This window comes from Solanum stenotomum, chromosome 11 (genome assembly GCF_019186545.1).
Source record: "Solanum stenotomum isolate F172 chromosome 11, ASM1918654v1, whole genome shotgun sequence".
NCBI classification, from domain to species: Eukaryota; Viridiplantae; Streptophyta; class Magnoliopsida; order Solanales; family Solanaceae; genus Solanum; species Solanum stenotomum.
The window spans coordinates 3,817,068-3,838,134 of record NC_064292.1 but is presented as its reverse complement, the minus strand read 5'-3'; the positions used below and the strand labels follow the sequence as shown (position 1 = coordinate 3,838,134).

General features: G+C 36.9%; 2 protein-coding genes across 2 annotated transcripts in view; both read right to left on the bottom strand.

Annotated features, from left to right (window-relative positions):
* Positions 1–21,067, bottom strand: part of LOC125845251 (uncharacterized) — a 90,246-nt gene that overhangs the window by 63,803 nt on the left and 5,376 nt on the right. The gene's annotated exons all lie outside the window — the stretch shown is intronic.
* LOC125845247 (TOM1-like protein 9) lies at positions 707–19,765 on the bottom strand. Its single transcript, XM_049524713.1, has 10 exons — positions 19,480–19,765; positions 10,447–10,525; positions 6,298–6,396; positions 6,090–6,203; positions 5,109–5,260; positions 3,977–4,058; positions 3,643–3,728; positions 2,972–3,160; positions 2,129–2,553; positions 707–1,676 (listed from the first exon to the last, which is right to left on the bottom strand). The coding sequence occupies exons 1-10, from the start codon at positions 19,578–19,580 to the stop codon at positions 940–942; spliced, it is 2,064 nt and encodes a 687-aa protein (XP_049380670.1). The 5' UTR covers positions 19,581–19,765; the 3' UTR covers positions 707–939.

Here is a 21,067-nt window from a genome sequence, read left to right as displayed (position 1 = left end):
TCAAGAATTTTAAAAACAGCAAAAATCTGATTGATATAGTCGAGTCAAGATTCTTCCAAAAACAACATCTCTATCTCCACAAAGTAGTGGTAAGATCTGCATACACTCTATCGTCCTTAAACCCAGTGGTAAGGTCAGTAAATACCCTATCCTCCTCAAACCCAAATCACAGTGGTAAGATCTACATACACCCTATCCTCCTCAAACCCCAGTGGTAAGGTATGTTGTTGCTATAGTCAAGTCTAGACTCTTCCATAAATAACATTTCTACCTCCACGAGAAAGTGATGTGACCACATACACTTAACCCTCTAAAAAAACTGACTGGTGGGATTTCACGGGGTATGTTGTTGTTGGTGGTGTTTTAGTACAAATTTACAACTATAGCATGGCTGCCAAAATTTTATTATCTTCTTACACATTTTCACTTTTACCTTAGCCAATATCTTAAATCAATTGCTTCTTCATGTTTTACTTAAATGGTTAGTAACTTAAAATACAATATATTATATGACAAGTTGACAAATGTCTAGTGAAAAAAGGTTACTGAAAGAAACTATCAACTTTGATTCAACCAACTGAACCATTCATTACTCCAGGAAGTAGGTTCATCTGTTCAAGTTCAACTATACAAATGGAGACATAAAAGAGAAAACTCATTGCAGCAAAATGAGAAATGCACTGAATTTAACAGATCAAAAAGCTTCAAAAAAATAATAAATGAATATATCCTATACGTATTCAATGTAGCAAAAAACGAGAGGTTCCTCAAGTTTCTTTCTTTACGATCTAGTTATTCTCTCTACAAGAAATGTACACAACTCTCATCATCTCGTGAAAAACCATCAAATGCATATGGATGTGTAAATTTGAAAATGAAGAACAGGCAACAGAAGCTTAAGAATCAAATGAACGCTAGAAGGTGCAAAATTAGTCATTGTCACGTGCTACTAGCACTCCCGGGAGCACCATTGGTTGATTTGAACTTTGAAAGGTCAACTAGGTCCCCGAACAATTTGTCTTGTGGCTTTGAGGGCTTTCCGGGTGGCACATACGAAGGAGTGGGAACTTGATAAGAGCTGTTGTGGACTCCATTGTCCCTCATAGAGAGCCCAGACATTCCTTGGTTTAGGAATTGAGTATTTTGTTGTTGAGCATTACCATAACCATAGCTCGCCATTTGGTTGCCATACATTTGCTGGGAATACATATAAGCCATTTGTCCAGGTGGCATTTGTTGTGGATACAAACCCACAGGTTGTCCACCTTGGAATTGTTGTTGAGGATGCAAGCCTTCCATCTGATTGCTTTGCATGGCCTGATTGTTCATCATACCTGGCTGTCCACCTTGGAATTGTTGTTGAGGATGCAAGCCCTCCATCTGATTGTTCATCATACCAGGCTGTCCAGCAGTGTTTGGCGAAGCATACATGCCGTGGAGGTATGTACCGCCAGCTAGTTGCTGGCCGTTGGCTGCTACCAGCTGATTATTTTGCATTGACATAGCATGTGAACTACCAGGCATCACCTGATTATTGTGCATTGCTAGAGCTTGTGAGTTGCCTGGCATCGACGGATTATTTAGCACAGGCTGAGCATGAGGGCTGCTCATTATTTGGTTGTCTTCTGCCTCAGTTTCCCACGGGGGAAGGGCAAAAGGATTAGTGCTTTGAGTTCCTATTCAGAAATTGAATGAGCAGAATGAGCAAGGGTCTTAAAACATGAGCAATTCATAGCACCACAGAAATTGAACAAGGAGACGGTCTTGACACTTCAAAAAGGGTTTTAAACATTAATTAAGCAATTAAGATTTAAGAAGCATATATTCTTAATGTCTTCCCTAATACGACTTCTATCTAGTAGGTCTCTAAATGAACCAGGCAGACAAAGCACAAAAGGACAAAATTCAAACAAGGCATCAACACAACATACATATTCTTTTTAAATCGGTCATGTCTTGTTGGGTTAGCTTACGTGCACCTCGACTAATCCACCAGGCAGTAGTATCCAGCCCCCATATTACCAAGGTACACAACAGGCATATTTCCAAGATACTTCATTTTTGTTTTTTAGCAGGTCCTTAATACTGTAATACAAGTGGAAGGCATGCAGGATAAAGTAGGAATCACCGTAGACTGGAGAAGCAGGCTGTTGTTGCTGCGACATCTGTTCGTTCCAGGCAGGAGTGGAGCCTTGAGCGTAGCTCATACCAGGAACACTTCCATTTGGGTACAAAGATGGCTGTACAGGATGAAAATTCTGTTGCTGCTGAACTTGAGGGGATGAAGGATGTGCCTGACCAACTGAATTTGTAGAGGGTGTGGTGCTTGGCTGTGCAAACATGTCGAAAATAGCAAGGGCATTCTGCTGTGAAGGATTTGCTGGTTGAGGTTCTCCAACAGGAACAAGCGCAAGAGCATTCTCAGCTGTTGGTGAGCCAAAGTCAATTCCACTCAGAAGATCTATCATAGGGACAACTTCTGTTGGAGTTGTTGATTGACCATTAGCCGATGGAGGAGCAGGAAGAAGTGTTCCTAAAGCACTTGATGCAGATCTGGATAGCACAACATACATGTTTAAGCAACAACAATAATGTACCCAGTACAATCCTACAAAGTGGGGTCTGGGGAGGGTAAAGTGTACGCAGACCCTTGAGTCGAGGGTATATCAGAAACAGCTTCTCTATCGATAAGGTAGAAAGGTAGAGATTTTTATTTTTTTTTGTAAGAAATATTAACTGTCCGACAAATATTCGATAATCTAGGGAATTCATGTCTACTGATTTTAGGTATGAGAATCTGATATCCAAATTTCTCAGATCCTTCTTGAAACCAATACATCAACTCAAAAGTCTTTTTTCAAAAAAAAATTAATACAGGCAAAAGCCCATTTCAAAAGTCAAGTTATTAAAAAAAGGCTAAAAAAAAGGGTACATTAGATTGGTAAGAAGAAATAAGAAAGAATTTAAGTACCCTCGGTCTGACTTGTTGCTGGTTCCAGTATCAATAAGAGGACTATCAACATCTACAAGGGATCGGGCAGGTTCAGATTTTGATGTTTCCCCTTTAGCAGAAGTTCCCGATGAAATGGCTTCATGTTTGGCCAATAAACGCTGTAAGTCATCATTCAGTGCTAGTCCTTGGCATAGCAGTGACTCATCCCTGGATCAGGTAAATGTAAGGTTCACAGGAACCACATATGTGGTGCGTGACAAAGATGGGAGAAGATAGATGACAGATAAAACGTCCATCTTAAATTCAAAATTGTTTTAAAGTTCAATATTTTATAGTAATAAGGCCAGTCTCTGCAATTTACAAGAAGTTAATGAAAAACCCATCTGAGAGAAAAGGTTAACTCATATTACTTGAATTTTACAGTACATTTAACAACAATAGATGGAGAAATAATATTTAGCCTTCAACTTTTATATCTAACTAAGAACAAACCCAGGTGAAACATGTAAGAAGTTTCAGCTTTCAAATAAATATTTAGACTGACCCTTAGACTAGAAATAGGAGCATTCTTTAATTACAGGAGTTTAAGCTTAATTTCAGAAATAAGAAGCATATCAAGAAGAAAAAGAAGCACATCAAGATATCTAGAAAAACGTCACGAGAAATGGTCAAGTAAGACAAGGCCTTACGTAGTCGAGTTCACAAGGTGTACCAATCTCTGCTTGCAGGTACGGCATTGTTCCACCAAATCAACAATCACATCTTGTCTGAGTCCCTGTAACCCCACATGCAAATATATTGCATCAAATAAAGAAAGACATAATTCAATAAAAGTAAACTGAACAAGAATGAAAATATCTTAGAAGGAACAATCCCTTGTTTCAATTTTTTTCTGCTACAATAGTCCAATTAGCATCTAATTTTAAACATCTAACTTGTTGAATCAAAACATTTGGTCTCAATACTTCAATACACTAGCGAGGGAGCATATCCCTTTAGACATATTATGCATATGGACTTTACCTCTTTGTTTTCAGGACCTAATGCATTCAGCATTTCAGCTAGGACATCCATAATACCACGTGCATTCTGGATCTCCGTCAAGCTAACAATAGAAACATGCAAAAAGGAATCAAAGAAAATTAATTAGCATAGCAATAAACATGCATACATTATCTTTATAGTGTATTGTTATTCATACTTGTTAATGACGTAATTTTTCTTACCATTTGTAATTGTAATACAACTGGATACCAACAAGTAACCTAAGAGAAAAACTCATAAAATGTGAAATGGTAGTAGGATCACTAGGTTGTTATCATCTTAAACCTGTTGAAGTCTAATTATACTGCTTTCAGCTTCTTAAGGAAATTCATAAATGAACTCGAAAAAGAGATTTCCCATAGAAATCCATTTTTTAAATCTACACATAGCACATTTTCACGAGTGGCAGAAAAACAAAAGTAATAAACATGCATATTGTATCCTTATGGTTTATTTTGTTCACACTTGTTTATGAAGTAAATTGTTCTTACAGTTTGTAACATAATTGAATGAAAACAAAAAACCTAAGAGAAAAACTCATGAAATTGGAAATAGTAATCAAATCGTCAGGTTTTAATTGTACATCTCAAACCTGTCTAAGTCTAGTTTTACCCTTTTGGATTCTTAAAAATATTCATAGAACTAACAAGCACTCAGATCAAGATCTAATAATACAGGTCGCAATTCAATGGACATTGCATGCTAGGAAGACCGATGATTTACTAGCAATCAAACTCAGAGGCTATTTGATTTTAATCACCTTTTGAGGGAAAAAGTAGTATTAGCAATAATTGAAGAAATTAATGTAGTCCTAAACCTCCCGTAAGTTCAAACTTTCCAGAAGCTAGACAGTAATAAATTCTGAAATTGTGTTTGTCCAGAGAAACTGTCAAGATATGCATTATAAACTACTAATCAAACAAGTGAATGCAAGGACAACAAGAGCATTTTCCTATGCTGATCCTCCATTCTCATATTTTTCTCACCAACTAAACTAGCTACCCATGTTGAATGCTGACAGCTGGGTAACAGGATTAAAGAAACAGAAAGAATGTTGGAAATTCCTCAGTATACACAAACGACCTGATAATATTAAAAGTAAAACAGTCACCTCAAGGTGGGATACTCAGCATCTGCTGAAGACTCTGCTGCATCCTGTCCAGATTCAGGCTTTTGAAGATTACGTGGATCAGACGATAGTGGATGTGTTTGGGGAGGTGGGAGTGCAAGTGGTGTTCTCTGAGGGAATACTGCTCCAAGGCGCTGAAAGTCAAGCAATACATTTCAAAACATTTTCTATGAAGTGAGGTGTCAAACAAGCATATAGAAAGTACATATCATAGCAATGGGCATGGACAAAATCCAAGTTCAGCAAGTAAAACCAAGCATTTGGTTTTGGCAATTTAGCAACCAATTATCAATAGGTATGTACAATTACTATTGGTTGGACAGGTACTTGGTTCTCTTCATGGTGATTCATATAAAACCCGAATAACTTACTTCAGGAAAAGAGAATCTTTACCCTCCAAGTTGCCCCTATTGCTTATTTTGTTACTGCTCATTGCTCAACTTACTCTCCAAAGAATTTTCACTGCTCCAATGCACTGAAAGTCAAGCAATACATTTGCAAAACATTTTCTATAAATTGAGGTATCAAAGCCCTCTTTCAAAAAAAATTGAAGTGTCAAACAAGTATATAGAAATTATAATCATAACAACTGGGCATGGACAAACTCCAAGTGCTGGTGTACAATCAAGCATTTAGTTTTGCAATTTTAGCAACCAACACTTGACATCAACTGGTATAAACCAGTAGTATTGTTTGAATAGGTTCTCGCTTCTCTTTACAAAATAATTCATATAAAAGTCTCCAGAATAACTTACTCAAGGAAAAGAAAACTTTAACTCTCCAAGTAAACCCTATTGCTTATATAATTTCTGCTTAGGTGATAAGTTAAGAAACTGAACTTCTATGGCTGGAGCCAGGTGACTTGTCACATAAACCCAAATAATACCAACCCCTAATAGCGATGAAAAATAACTTCAAATAAACACATAATAGAAGAGTAAAAAACCAGCATTTCACTCTCACCAACAACTCTTGGTAGGCTCCATAATATTGAGGGTATCTTGCCCTTGGTCCTCCAAAAGCTTCTTGCCAAGTGTCGATCGAAACTAATATCTTTTCCTTGACATGAAAGTCGGGCTGCATTTGCAAAACAGTACAAGATTGATGCCTGTACTTTATGAAGGGGAAGGATTCCAAAATAACATAAGGGAGGTTCAGAGTCTGTAATCACCTTCTTCTTTACCATTTTCACCATCTGATGAAGAAGACCTTTCTCAGCGACGTGCATATGCACAATGTCTCCACAATTCTTCACAATTGCTTCCAAAAGCTGAAGAATGGTAACATTCGGGTTAAGCGTGTGGCAAGTCAATTTTCTATTTGGCAAGCCAAGCAAAGAGAATACCATAATTCTCTAGGAACATCATAAACCCTTACAAAATTGAAGTGATATAAGCAAATCAATACATATCCAAGCACCCAATTTATTTATTAATTTAAGATTAATCAAACATTTTTCATAGCAGATACACCAAGGTGAACATTTTGATCTGATATTGTGGCTCGACCACGATCATCCAAACGAACCCTAACTACCTAAAAACAGAAGACTCTTTACACCAAAACATACATAAAATAAAGAGGATCTTTTGATCTTGTTACGTCATTCTCATTATTTGGCATGTCCTCTACTGCTTTCTTTCCAAATAAGACAATAGAGACATAATATCTTCTTTAGTATCCAACACAACGTTACTTCATTCAGCATTGTTGTTGATGCCCAAACATTATTCTCGGTGTCCACTGATCGGAGGAGATGGTACAAGATGTGTAACAAGTTCAACTGCTCAGGTTGACCTCAGATCATTCACCAATTATGCTAGATGGAAGTAGAAGGAAAAGCTTACGGATTCCGTTCAGGTTCGAGAATATGTGGCTCTAAACACCATGATTTGAAGATAGAGTGTATGCTTGGTGGAAAGGGTATGAAATTACTGGCACACCATCATTCCAACTTCCTAGCAAGTTGAAAATGTTAAAAGGAGATGTAAGGAAGTGAATAAGGTGTTTGGGAGGATGGAAGTTAAAATGAGGAAGCAAATAAATGAGGTGGGACATATTGAGCATGTGGAAGGGATGAGTTAGAAGAGAGGGAGAGAGTTAGGAAGGAGGAGGCAAAGGTGGAGCTTGCTGCTTTTGTGGCCACTCAAGTGACTAGTTGGAGGCAAAAATTGAGGGTTTTGTATTGAAGGAGGGGGATTGGAACACAAAATTCTTCATAGGGTGGCGGTAGAAAATAGGATAAGGAACTTCATTGAGTTGTTAGACGCTAATGGGGAGGTGTTTGAGGGGGAGGAGGAAGCAAAGGGGGTCATTGTAGGGCTTTAAGAACATTTCTTTAAGGAAGATGTAGAGTGGAGACGAAATTGGGGGGCTAGTATTTAGTCAAATAGGGGAGGGAATGAGGGAGTGGTTGGAAAGGGCTATAGAAGAAGAAGAGGTGAGAGAAACGGTGACAAGATGTACAGGGACAAGGCTTCGGGACCGGATGAATTCACTTAAGCTTTCTTTTCCAACACTGTTGGAGTATAGACAAAAGTGAGTTGTTGCAAACCATTGCAGCATTCCAAGAAACAGCGGAGTTTGAAAGAAGTCTTAATGCATACTTTGTTACTATTGTGCCAAAGAAGGAAGGTGCGACAAGCATAAAAAGACTTTAGACCTATTAGTCTAGCATTTACAAGATTATATCTAAGGTGCTTTCTAATAGACTAAAAAAGGCTCTGGATGAGACGGTGTCCACTTCTTAGAATGTGTTTGTGTGAGGAAGACAGATATTGGATGCAGCTTTGGTGGCAAATGAAGTGGTTGATTCTAGAAAGAAAAAAAGTGAGCCAGGAATTTTATGTAAGTTGGACCTTGAGAAAGCTTACAATCATGGGAATAGGGATTTTCTGGATTCTATGATGTTGATGATGGGACAAGTGGAGGAGATGGATCAAGTTTTGAGGGCTAGATTTTGTATTGGAGAATGGGAGTCTTTGTAGCTTCTTTGGGAGCTCGAGGGGCTTGAGACATGGGACCATTTATCCCCTGTGCTCTTTATCTTGGTGATGGAAGTTTTGAGCAATATGATGGATAGGCCGGTCAGTGGAGGGCTATTGAAGGGTTTTGATGCGGTTATCAGAGGGCATAGCAATGTGACAGTTACTCATTCATTATTTGCAGATGACATGTTGGTTTTTTGTGATGCAGATGAGTTCCGGCTAGCTCATTTGAGACTGTTTTTATTTGATTCCAGGTTGTGTCAGGCCTTAAGATCAACCTCAGAAAATGTGAGATCACACCGATGGAAGTAGTGGATAATATTGAGAGATGGCAGAAGTGTTGAATTGCAAGGTGGGTACTCTACCTACTAGCTATCTAGGCTTACCTTTGGGTGCTTCAAGTAGAGACCGCTTACAAAAGGTAACCTAAAATAAAGGAGACCAATCCAAAGGAAACCCTTTAACCAGAATGGAACTGCCAGCTTCTTGTAAACCATTCATCGACACATCCCTCGTTCCCATCACTCTACCAAATCTCCCACTTGGAAATTCTTTTGTAATCTCAATTTGTTCTCAATTTCCTTGATTGAAACACAAAGAGTCATAATATCTTCCCAAATTCTTGGTTCTACAGTTCGAAGTTTATCTTCCTTTTTTACTTTGATATGGTAAATTCTTGGTTCTACAGTTCGAAGTTTATCTTCACAGGGTATGTTGTGGTTTCGAAGTTCATCTCCGGCAATTTTGTTTCATCTCTGTATAACTTTATTGTGTGTTGAACCATCTCTTTCATGAAACCAAGTAGAGAAAAATATCTGTGGGGGATTAGCTTTTCTGGGGACACCAAAGATTACAAAAGATTGCCACAAAAGACACAAGATAAAAACTTGATCTGAGAACTTTGGGAATTAAAAGAAATACGAGAAAAGAACACTTTAAGCTGGGAATTTGTTTTAGTTTACAATTTAAGTGGACCAAAGCATAAACCGTGTTTCAGAAAGAAAGATGCTAGAGGGAAAATGTTTTATGACCTACTAGTTTTTCTTTGTACCAAGCACCATATTCTGTACCACAATATGAATATCTTATACAGTTTTAAATGGCTGTTGCCATTTGGACATCCTTTTTTCTTTTCTTTTTTTCCTTTTTTATTTCCAAAAAAAAGGTTGCCATTGGAACATCCATATCTTCATGCAGTTTTTTCTTCTAATAAGTTTCTTCATGAAGATTGCCTTGTCAACCAGAAATATCAAATATGTAACTAATAAACAGGCAATTTGTATCTAAGAACTGCATTGACATATGTCACTTGAGAGAGTAACAATTCAACACATATATAATTGACTAGAATAAGTTCCGCAATTAATGCATATGCATATTTTGCAGAAAGTTCTTACTGTTTCTCCCACCTAATTCTCTGTAACGCTATTTTTAACAAACAAAGACTTTTGACACAGGCTAAATATATGCAAAAGTAACAAAATTTTACAACAAACAATTAAATCTGGCAAGAGTTCTACACGTCCTTTCAAATTTTTCGATAAGATACAAGCTCCTTCATCTGTATCTCTCCAAAATAAAAATCAGCTCTTATATCAACTGGTATTCCAACAAGTTATGTCAGAAAGGTTGAAATGCAAATGTTAAGATTGAATAGTTCCCAAATACAGGAAGATATCAATCTCTTTGGACAGAATTAAAAGGAATGATTATCACATAATAAAACGTTTTTAAAAATAATAGTATGTTAAGAATCTCTTTAATCAAAATGAAAACAGATATTACAGAGGAGATAGTTAGATGAAAGTAAGGTACATTGGATAAACCAAAACAATTAACAATCTAGCAGTAGGATACTTTCAATTAATAATAGGAAAATTGGCGCACCCATGATACAATATGTTGAAGAGAAACCAAATACTCTATGCTGTTAGAGCTTTATTAGTAGCATTGAGGGCATATTGCCTCATATTATATCAGTACTTTAATAGTTTTTGAAATTGGTAACATAATGGTATAATGGACTATCAGTACTTTAATAGTCCTCCAGTATAATGGTATTTCTGTTGTTGCTAATAGTAAAGGAGAAATAGTGAACATAAAAAGGAGAAAAGGTAGGAATTGTACAAAATGACTGTAGATGAAATCTTTGCTCAAGACTGCCATTCAAAAAAAAAAAAAAGGAAAACCAACAAAAAAGATGGAGGGTAAGGAATTGATAATACATTCAGTTCAAGCAAGTATTGAATTGTGGGATTTAATTTGTTGATAAGGTACAAGCGTTGACAGAAATAGTTAAGGAATTATGGAATTTAATATTTTCAAAAGCTTACTGTCAGGGCGAGTAGCTGGACTTTTGATCTCCTACTGCCAAGACGCTTTTTTATTCCTTTCACAACATCTTTCGCTTGCCTGGGGAACAAAAATTAAGCAAATAATAAGAACTACCTTCACCAATCTTCAGTCCAAACAAAAGCAAACACCTCAATGATTATGCCAATTATTTAAAAATAGAAAAACAAAAGAAAAAGGGAGATTACGTTGAGGCTAGAAGAGCCTCAGTTCTTAATTTTACTTAGATAAAAAAACTCATATAATTAGTTCAGATCATCCACAAATGATCGACTTGCTGGAGAGACTTGATGGCAACATATTGTTAGGTAAGCACATGATTAGTGATCCACTTCACTAATAAAAATCAGCCAAAAGTAGATTATATACCCTGTTTTCCTGCACCAGCGCCATTGTTTCCTTTTGGTCAAACATCTCAACAAAAAGACCAACATGAAATGGCCTCAGAGATAGCTTCTTCCACAGGAAATGTGAAGTTTGCATGTTCAAGATGATTATAGCCCGATAAATGATGAATCTAGGTATCAAACAACTATAAAATTCCATTATTTACTTGTATATTTTCACCACCAAAAAAGGAGAGGAGTTATCTTCTCTTCCTTAACAACTTTTAATCCCAAAAGAAAGGCTCTCTTCATGACAGTGTTATACTCACTTTGTTCCAATTTATGTCTTTCTTTCCTTTTTAGCTATTTAAATTATGTGTCTTACTTTTCGTTTTAGTCTAAGAACGCCACTTTCTATATTTAGTAACTCTTAATTCCAACACCTCACATGGAATGTTTAAGACCGCAAAATTCAAAGGGCATTATGGTGCATTATACACATCTTTAGTTTAAGACCACAAGAATCTTACTTAATCTCTAAAACTCCGTACCTAGTCAAACTAAGATACATAAAATTAGTGGAAACAAAATTGACAGGAGCAGATACACAATTGATCAAATAACTGTGGTTCAACCGATGGCTGGGAGAACTACACTTAGAGGCTGTGGGGAGAAGTGGGGGTATAGCAGTGTTATGGGACAGGAGAATGTGGAAAGGTGAATTGGTGGAGGCTTCTGGGCAAGTAATCACATGTAGATTTGAAGGCATTAATACGAACTTAACTTGGTTCCTTAGTTCAATTTATGCTGATTGTAACGAAGTCATCAGAAGGGAGTTGTGGAGGATCTAATCAATCTAAAGAACACATGCACAGGTCCTTGGTTGTTCTGTGGGGATTTCAATGTGACAAGATATCCCACGGAAAGATCAACTGGACAGAGATTAACAGGGGCAAAATAGGTGCTTACTGTCAAAATGGCTAGGTGGTTTGGTAAAGAGGGGCAGGCTCTGTGGAAGGATGTTATTGTTAGCAAGTATGGACAAACTGATTCATGGACATCCAACACTGTGACCAGCACCTATGGGGTCTCAGTTTGGAGGTCTATCAGAAATTTGTGGCCAAAACTAGCGAGGAACATATGCTACAAGGTGGGTGAGGGGACTAGGATCCTTTTTTGGAAAGACAAGTGGATAGGACAGAACTCCCTCATGGAGGACTTAGCAGATTTGTACTCTTTTTGCGACAAACCTGGAGCATCTATTGCTGACATGTGGTCTCAGCAAGGGTGGAATATAACCCTTCGGAGGCTCTTAAATGACTGGGAGGTGGATAGAGTAGCCAATTTACTGCAAAGGTTGGAAGATTTTCCGGGACTCAACACTAATCCTGATGCAATCAGATGGAAACATGATAGGGATGGGGAATTTTCTGTTGGAAGAATGTACAAAAGAGACCTGGCAACACACCCGGGGGGGCATTTTTAGACCTTGGAAACAAATTTGGAAATCCAACACCCCAACCAAGATAAAGTGTTTCACATGGTCAGTGTGCAGAAGAGCATGTCTGACTCAGGAGAGACTAAAAAAAGAGGATTTCAGATTGTTTCTAGGTGCTTCTTTTGCCATGAGAAGGAGGAAACAAACAATCATTTGTTCCTTCACTGTAGAGTGACTTCCCAGATATGGTATATGTTTCAAAGCATTATTCAAGATCCTTGGGTGGTGCCTGAGCATACTGCTGACCTACTAAACTGTTGGATGAGAAGAGGTGGAGTAAAACACAGAAAAAATGGTGGAATCTAGTTCCATCTTGCATATGGTGGTCAATTTGGAAGGAAAGAAACAATAGGTGCTTTAAGAATATTACTAACCCAATGAAGAAAGTTAAAGAAAACTGCATTAATACTCTATATTTTTGGTGTAAAGAAGGGGGTATATATGAAGTAGATCAGTTAGTAGATTTCCTAGGCTCTTTGTAATCATGACTACTTGGCCTTTGAATTTTTATTTTTTTTTGTTTGGTTGCCAGCATACCCTCATTGCTGATGAATACAACTTTACCATTCTCAAAAAAAAAAAAAAAACAGGACTTCACAGATTGGATAAATGAAATGGAGCTAATTGACCCTCCTTTATTTGGAGGATTGTACAGCTGGAGAAGGGATGAAAACCATGTGACTGCTTCTAGATTGGATAGATTTCTTTACTCTCATCATAGGGACGACTCTTTCTCACAAATTAGGCAAAGTCTTCTACCGAGACTAGAGTCTGATCACAATCCAGTGATGCTAACTTGCAGGGAGCTGAACTTGAAGAAATCTTATTTCAAGTTTGAACGATGGTGGATGCAAGTAGAAGGTTTCAGGGAGAAGGTAAGGATTGGTGGTGCTCCTTCTCAGTAAATGGGACCCCCTCTTTTATCTTAGCTTCCAAACTGAAGTTACTGAAAGGGAAGTTGAAAAAATGGGGCTATGAGAACAGAGTCAGCTGGAAACAAAAGAAGGAAGAGATACTCAATCAAATTGCTGGTCTGGAAAAGATACAAGAGCAGAGAATATTGACTGATGATGAACTCCTTCAAAAAGTTCATCTATCTAGGGAGTTTGATGAAGCTTCCAGGAATGAGGAGATAGCTTGGAGACAAAGGTCAAGAATTCAATGGCTCAAACATGGAGACAAGAACACCAAGTACTTCCATAGGATGGCCACAGCACACAAAAGAATAAACTCAATTGAAAAATTGGAAGTAAATGGCAGAGAGTTGACTGATACTGATGAGATCAAAACAGAGATTACTAATTTCTATCAGAAACTATACAGAGAAACAGAGAATTGGAGGCCTGGTCTAATCTTACAAGGCATTGAAAGCATCAGTTTGGAGGAGAAGGATTGGTTACAAAGACAATTCGAGGAAGAAGAAGTGGCAGAAGGAATCAAATTGTGTGCAAGCGACAAAGCCCCTGGCCCTGACGGGTTTCCTTTGAGCTTTTATCAGAACTTTTGGGAGATGCTCAAGGTAGATATCATGAATACCATCAGACAATTTCATGATCAGCAGGTCTTTGAGAAGAGCTTGAATGCCACATTTGTGGCTCTTATCCCAAAGAAGACAGGCAGTTGAGCTTAGGGACTTCAGACCCATAAGTTTGATAGGCGGGGTATACAAAATTATAGCTAAGCTACTAGCTGAGAGGTTGAAGAAAGTAATCAACAAACTGGTAAACAAACATCAGATGGCATTCATAAAAAGAAGACAGATCATGGATGTTGCCCTTATTGCTAGCGAATGTGTAGATACTAGACTCAGAGGGGCTGACTCTGGAGTTATGTGCAAGCTAGACATTGAGAAGGCATATGATCATGTCAACTGGGAGTTTTTGCTCAATATGTTAAAACAAATGGGGTTTGGTGAGAGATGGTTGAGATGGATTGAGGTCTGTATAAAAACTGTTAGGTTCTCCATTCTGATAAATGGAGAACCTACTGGTTTTTTTCCCTCAGAAAGAGGTCTCAGACAGGGAGGCCCTTTGTCCCCTTTCCTTTTCATCATAGCCATGGAAGGATTCGATAGTATGATGAGTGTGGCTACTCAAAACTCATTGTTGCAAGGATTCAAAGTAGGCAATTTCTCAGGGGTGGATATGCAGATATGTCACTTGCTCTATGCTGACGACACTGTCATATTTTGTGAAGCTAAGGAGGAACAAATTAGAATTGTCAGAATGATATTGGTAGTCTTTGAGGTGGTCTCAGGCTTGGCAGTCAATTGGAGGAAGAGTTGTATATATCCCATCAAAGAGGTGACACAGATCCAGGCCTTAGCAAACATTTTGGGGTGCAGAATTGAAAAACTCCCAACTGTTTACCTAGGTATGCCACTTGGAAACAACCATAAAGAGCTAGTGATATGGGATGGTATAATTGAAAAAACTGAGAAGAAGCTGGCAAACTGGAAATCTCAATATCTATGCTTCGATGGGAGAACCATTCTGATAAACTCTGTACTAGACTCTTTACCTACCTATGTGATGTCCCTATTCCCTATGCCGGTCAAAGTGGAAGAAAGACTTGATAAATTAAGGAGGGATTTTCTTTGGTCGGGAATCAAGGAAGGTAAAAAAATACATCTTGTCAAATGGCAAACTGCTTTGCTGAGTAAAAGCTAGGGGGTTTAGGGATCAAAAACTTGGGGCTACAAAACAATTGCTTGTTGGCAAAATGGTTGTGGAGGTTCGGAAGAGAGGATCAAGCACTTTGGAAGGAAGTTATCAGTAACAAGTACGGCCAGAATAGCCCATGGGTTTCCGATATGGTGAATATCCCGTATGGTGTCTCGGTGTGGAGAACTATTAGAAATTTATGGGGTCAACTACAACACAATATTAGATACAAAGTGGGGAATGGGACCAGGGTTCTTTTCTGGAAAGATCACTGGATTGGTCAGGATTCCTTGATGTCTTCCTATCCGGATATATATATCCTCAGCTCGTCTCAACATGCAATGGTAAATGAGGTATGGTCTGAACAAGGGTGGAATTTCAGCTTCAGAAGGTTACTAAATGACTGGGAGATAGGGAGAGTAGCCGAGATGCTACAAACACTAGATGATTTCAAGGGCACAAATCTGGAAGTTGATGTAATGATTTGGAAACACAATCATGATGGTATGTTGTCAGTCAGCAGATTGTACAATAGGAAAGTGAAGGAACTTCCAGGGGAAATCTCTGGACCATGGAGTAAGGTATGGAAAATAAAGTGCCAACTAAAGTGAGGTGTTTCTCATGGCTAGTGGCTAGAAGGGCATGCCTAACTCATGAGAAGCTGCAAAGAAGAGGCTTTGAAATAGCTTCCTGGTGTTCACTGTGTAATGAGACAAATGAGACTAATAGCCATCTATTCCTCCATTGCAAAGTCACTGCTCAATTATGGGCCCTTTTTCTAAGCAGAACACACACAAACTGGACAATGCCAGAACACACTGCAGACCTTAGTTGCTGGGTTTAGTTGTTGGGTGAGAAGAGGAGGGGAGTAAGAGCTAGAAGAAATGGTGGAACATGATACCCTCTTGTATATGGTGGACTATTTGGAGAGAAAGAAACAAGAGGTGTATGGAAAATACTGCAGAATCAGTACAAAAGATCAAATGGCGTTGTATGAAGACCTTCTGTTTTTGGTGTAATGAGGAGGGTATAGAGGATGCTGGACAGATTTTAAATTTTTTCTCTTCTTTATAAGTTTAGTAGCAATTTCTTGAGTTGGTCTTTTTTGGGTCACTAATGTAAATCTTTTTGATGGTTGCCAGCATACCCTCTTTGCTGAGGAATACAACTTTACTTTATCAAAAAAAAAATATATACTAGTCTCTCATAATAGCCTAGTGAGTAATGAAAAGTAGACAGATCTCATACAATAACCATCAAGCACCAGAAACATGAGGGCACTCTAACTAGGAAACATAAAAGTTGCTGCTATCACAACAAAATTAGATGCCAATAGCAGCCAAAGGGCAAAAGATAAAAACGTAAAAATACAAAACAATAAAAACAAAAGATAAAAAAACAACATAAATAAATGAAGAAGGGCCAAGGGTACTCCTCTAGAACCTATATGGACAATTTGGAGAATAGGAAATAGGAGAACTTTTGAAAGGACGAGAAACTCCTTGCACAAATTAGGAGGTCTTTCTTGTTCCTGTTACTTTTTTCTGCACCTATGAGATTCAATGTAGCACTGATCATCAGGTGCTTTTTGTAGAGAATCACTCATTTGTTTAGATTCTTTTCTTTTGCCTACCATTTGTGGCAAATTGGTTAAACTATGACTTTATAGAAAATAGGGACTAAGACTTGTCATTCTGCTCTCTAATGAAACATATACTGTTCAAGCACATTTTGCCTGCATGAGGTGATACACAAAGAAAAGCAGCACGGTTAACTAGTCTTATATTACCCAATCAATTGTCTGTCCTAGTCATACCAAGCATGAAACTGAAACACACTTGAAAGCACTTTAAAGTTATGCATTAGCAAGAATAAATAAGGAAAACTCACTTGCTTAATTCTCATTAAGCTAGGACTCTTCAAGCAACACACAGAGAACATCACTGTTAATTAGTATCAATAAGGTGCTGCAATGATAGCTCAGCTATTTCCTTTTTAGTTTCTTCTCATTTAAAGAAAAAATACTTTTACCAACTTATTCATGAATTCTGATTCCTTCTAAATCCTATCTTCCAGTTCCAACCAAAACAGTGTGTAGTGGGGCATGGCACAACAATGACCTCAAGTGTAATACTCCCTCCCTTTCAGTTTATGTAACATATTTTCTTTGTTCATCTGTTTCAAAAAGAATGTCACCTTTCTATATTTAGTAGTCTTTATTACCAACATTCTCATTTTACCTTTATTCACTTAATGACACTCTTTTGGTGGCCAGAGTTATCCAGTACCTGTGTTGGTGCGAGGTAGCAGGTACTTGATGGAATTAGTCGAGGTCCGTGCAAGCTGTCCCGGACACCACCCATAAAAAAGAAGATTTGAAAACCTCCTTCGCATTATTAAAATTATGCTCACTTAAATTACCACACAAGATGAAACGAAGGGAGTGGTATATGAAGATGCAAACCTAGTTTTTGAACTCAACCTATATAGTCCAGCACAGTCCCATAATCACAGAAGATAATATTACCATCAATCAATCAACTATGCATTGTAAAGGGACTGAGAAACTATGGCAGTGGTTCATTAGCCTCAGGGGTATTAGATGGACCATGCCAAGGAATACTACAGATGTTCTAGCATGTTGGAATAGAGATGAAAATCAGTCAAGACACAAGGAGAGATGAAAGATTGTCCCTGCCTGCATCTAGTGGACAATATGGAGGGAGAGAAATCAGAGATGTTTTGAGAACAAAAGCATTCCCTTCCAAAGCCTAAAAATGAACTGTTAAGTGACCTTTTTACTTTTGGTGTATCCATGCTGCACCGAAGGATCAGGGGGATATTAGCCCTATTTTTAGATAGTTTTGAAGGGAGATTGGTGATAGATCTCTTTTTTGTCTGTCCCTCTACCATTTTGATGTAATTACTACAGAAGTACACTATTGGTGTATTTCTCTGTTTATGATACTAGTTAACTTTCTCATAAAAAAGAAAATTAATCAACAATGCATCAATCCATAATTAGTAGGATCAACTTTATCAAACCTATATATCCATTCCAGTTTTGAGGTCACACTATTCCAATGCTAGCAAAACAATCTCGCAAGGCAGAGGTTTTCTATAATTCACCCCCAATTCAAACTAGCTAGAATTGATTATATAAACTGTATCCATTCCACTCTATTCAACTCGATTCCTTTGCGAAAGCGGCAACTAATTTATCTTATAAGACATTCTTTATCACCCATTTTTAATGGTTTTGTAAAAAACTAATTAACATGTATCTCGATTATTTCACCAACTATGTGCATTCTCCTGCAAGTACAAGACCAAAGGGCTCTGTCCACTTAGACTTTGGAAAATGAGAAGAAATCACCTACTACTGCCAAGAATCAAATCTTTGTCTCTCATGGTTTTCGTTTCAGCTTCATCGAAAGTAGGCTAAGTTTTTCTTTTTCGGAAAACAGAGAAATCTCTTGTTCTTTCAGACTCTCTTTTTTTAAAAGGTGAATGTTTTTATATCTTGTTCTTCCCGACTCTTCTCGACCTTGAGATCAAGTGTTAGACTAATTAAGGGTTCCCTAAAACCAGAAGTTCTCTAAATCACACACTTAAAACTACATTGACATACAAGCTTCTGCTGTAAGTTAAAAAATTACAAATTGCATTTGCAAATGTTCAAAACAACTCACCAAAACAAAATAATAAACAACAAAATTTACAAACAAAAAATAGAGAAAGAGAAAAAAACAAAGTTACTTTTTTCGAAAACTAAAGGTAAAATTAATTAATTTTATTTTTTTATGACAAGGAAACCCGCAGCCGCTACCTTTTGGGTGCGCACAGGGTAAAACCCCCTCTCCTATGCAATAGCTCGCAAACCACATAAGAGAGGTAACCCGCACTAGGCAAGCCCGGTGCGACGAGCTCGACCCAGAAGGCAAACCCCTTGCTTTCGCTGGCAAGGGGTTTCGAACTTGAGACCTCCAACATGGAAGTCCCAAGCCCAAACCACTGGGCCACCCCGAAGGGTTAAAGGTGCACTTAATTCTACACTAGCATAGCCCTATCTAACTAAAACCTACTACTATCAAAAGTTCAAACTTTTCAATTACAAACAAACTAAACAGAAAGCCAAATCATACTTCTAAATCAAATAGGCAATAGCAAAATCTCAGATAACAAAAATAGAGAAAAGATAATTTCTTATAAAACTAAAAGGTCTATAAATCTCACACATATTGCAACACTGGCATCTAAATCTCTACTAATTACTACAGAAATCATACAACTTCTTCACTTACAAATATTCACAAAATTCAGCTCATAATAAAAAAAAACATAAAAGCAAAATTCTACATGCTAAAACAGAGGAGAAAAAATACTTTTCTAAACTAAAATTGACATACAGATGCCAGAACCTAACCAGATACTACTACTACTGAAATTTACAGCTTTATCACAAATATTCAAAAAAAAAAAACATGCAAAAGGGGAAAGAATAAAAAGGAAAATGGAGAAGCATACGCTGGATCGCGACTGCATATATCGCAGATCTCGACATTCATCGCCCAATCAGGACCCATGAGCATATCGCTCGTCGCTCGTTCCACCAAAAAATTCACCATCCTATTACCGCCAGAAAAAAATCCGTCACCGATCAAACAATAAATTGATCGCCGGCGAACTCGAAATCTCCGGCGTCAAAAAAATCACCGGCGAGATTCCGAAAAAACGAATCAAATAATCGTCTCAAATCATATGATTCTCTCTTTCTCTCTCTATAGATTGCATTTTTCTTATGTTCTATTATGATCATAATAATTAGTTTTTTTTTTTTTCATAAGCAAGAATAAAATAAAAAATCTAACCAATGGGAAGTGAACACGTGTATTGTATTTTAAAAAGATTTATGTTTTATCGGCTACTATTAAATTCGAGAAAATGACATAAATAGTCCCTATAATAATTATAGGAGTAGGTTAAAATGGCCTCTTAACTAAACACTTAATGGATTTAGTCATTTAACTATTCAAAAACTTTAACAACTTTAGTCTCTTAACTATACGTTTACCGGTTTTAATCCATTAACTATAAATTTATCGATTTTAGTTCTTTAAATATTCAAAAACTTATCAGGTTTGGTCTTTGTCCATTTTTTTTAATGCAAATAGCTTAGATTTATATTAACCGAAATCTTTGTGAAATTAATTCTTTAACCCATTTTTTAAGTTGTTTCTCTATCCCGGCCTTTTTTCTTCAAACTACTCTTGTGAAAAGAACAATAACGTCATTCAAAATAAAATTAATGAGGAAAGAAAATATAAGTTCTAATTTTATTCAATGGAGGATAAAATTAAGCACTTGAATATGCTAATCAGTGGGAATTTTATTTAATATACTCAAATTTCTTTATGTAAAATAAAATGAATAGAATAATAAAAATTGATCTATTTAAAAAAAATTAAAAAAATTACAAATCTACCATTTTATAAATTTCAATTTATGAAAAATAAAAAAAAATGTTCAATGAAGTTGTTGGAGTATAACATTTGGATTTAACGCGTAATAAATTTTTTTTTCTTTTATAATAAAGGTTAACATATTGAAGTCATTAGTAGCAATAATATGCTTCATTTTATTCTCTGTTGAATAAAATTATGACTTATATTTTCTTTCCTTGTGAATTTTATTTTAAATCGCTGAGGTTTAGGTTCTTCGCATAAGGTTAATTTGAAGAAAAAGTAGCGGAGAGAGAGAAACAACAGAAAAAGTTGCTAAAAGATTTAATTTCTCGAGGCATGGATTCTGTTAATATAAATCAAAGTTATTTGTATTAGAAAAAAATGGACAAAGACCAAACTTGATAAGTTTTTGAATACTTAAAGGACTAAAATCGGTAAGTTTATAGTTAAAGGACTAAAGTCGGTAAGTGTATAGTTAAGGGACCAAAGCTGATAAGTTTTTAAAATAGTTCAAGGACTGAATCCGTTAAGTGTATAGTTAAGGGACCATTTTAGACTTACTCATATAGTTAAGGGACTATTTATGTCATTTTCTCGACCAAATTCATATACCTATAAATTATAAGTAATAAGTTTTTAGTTAATTTAAA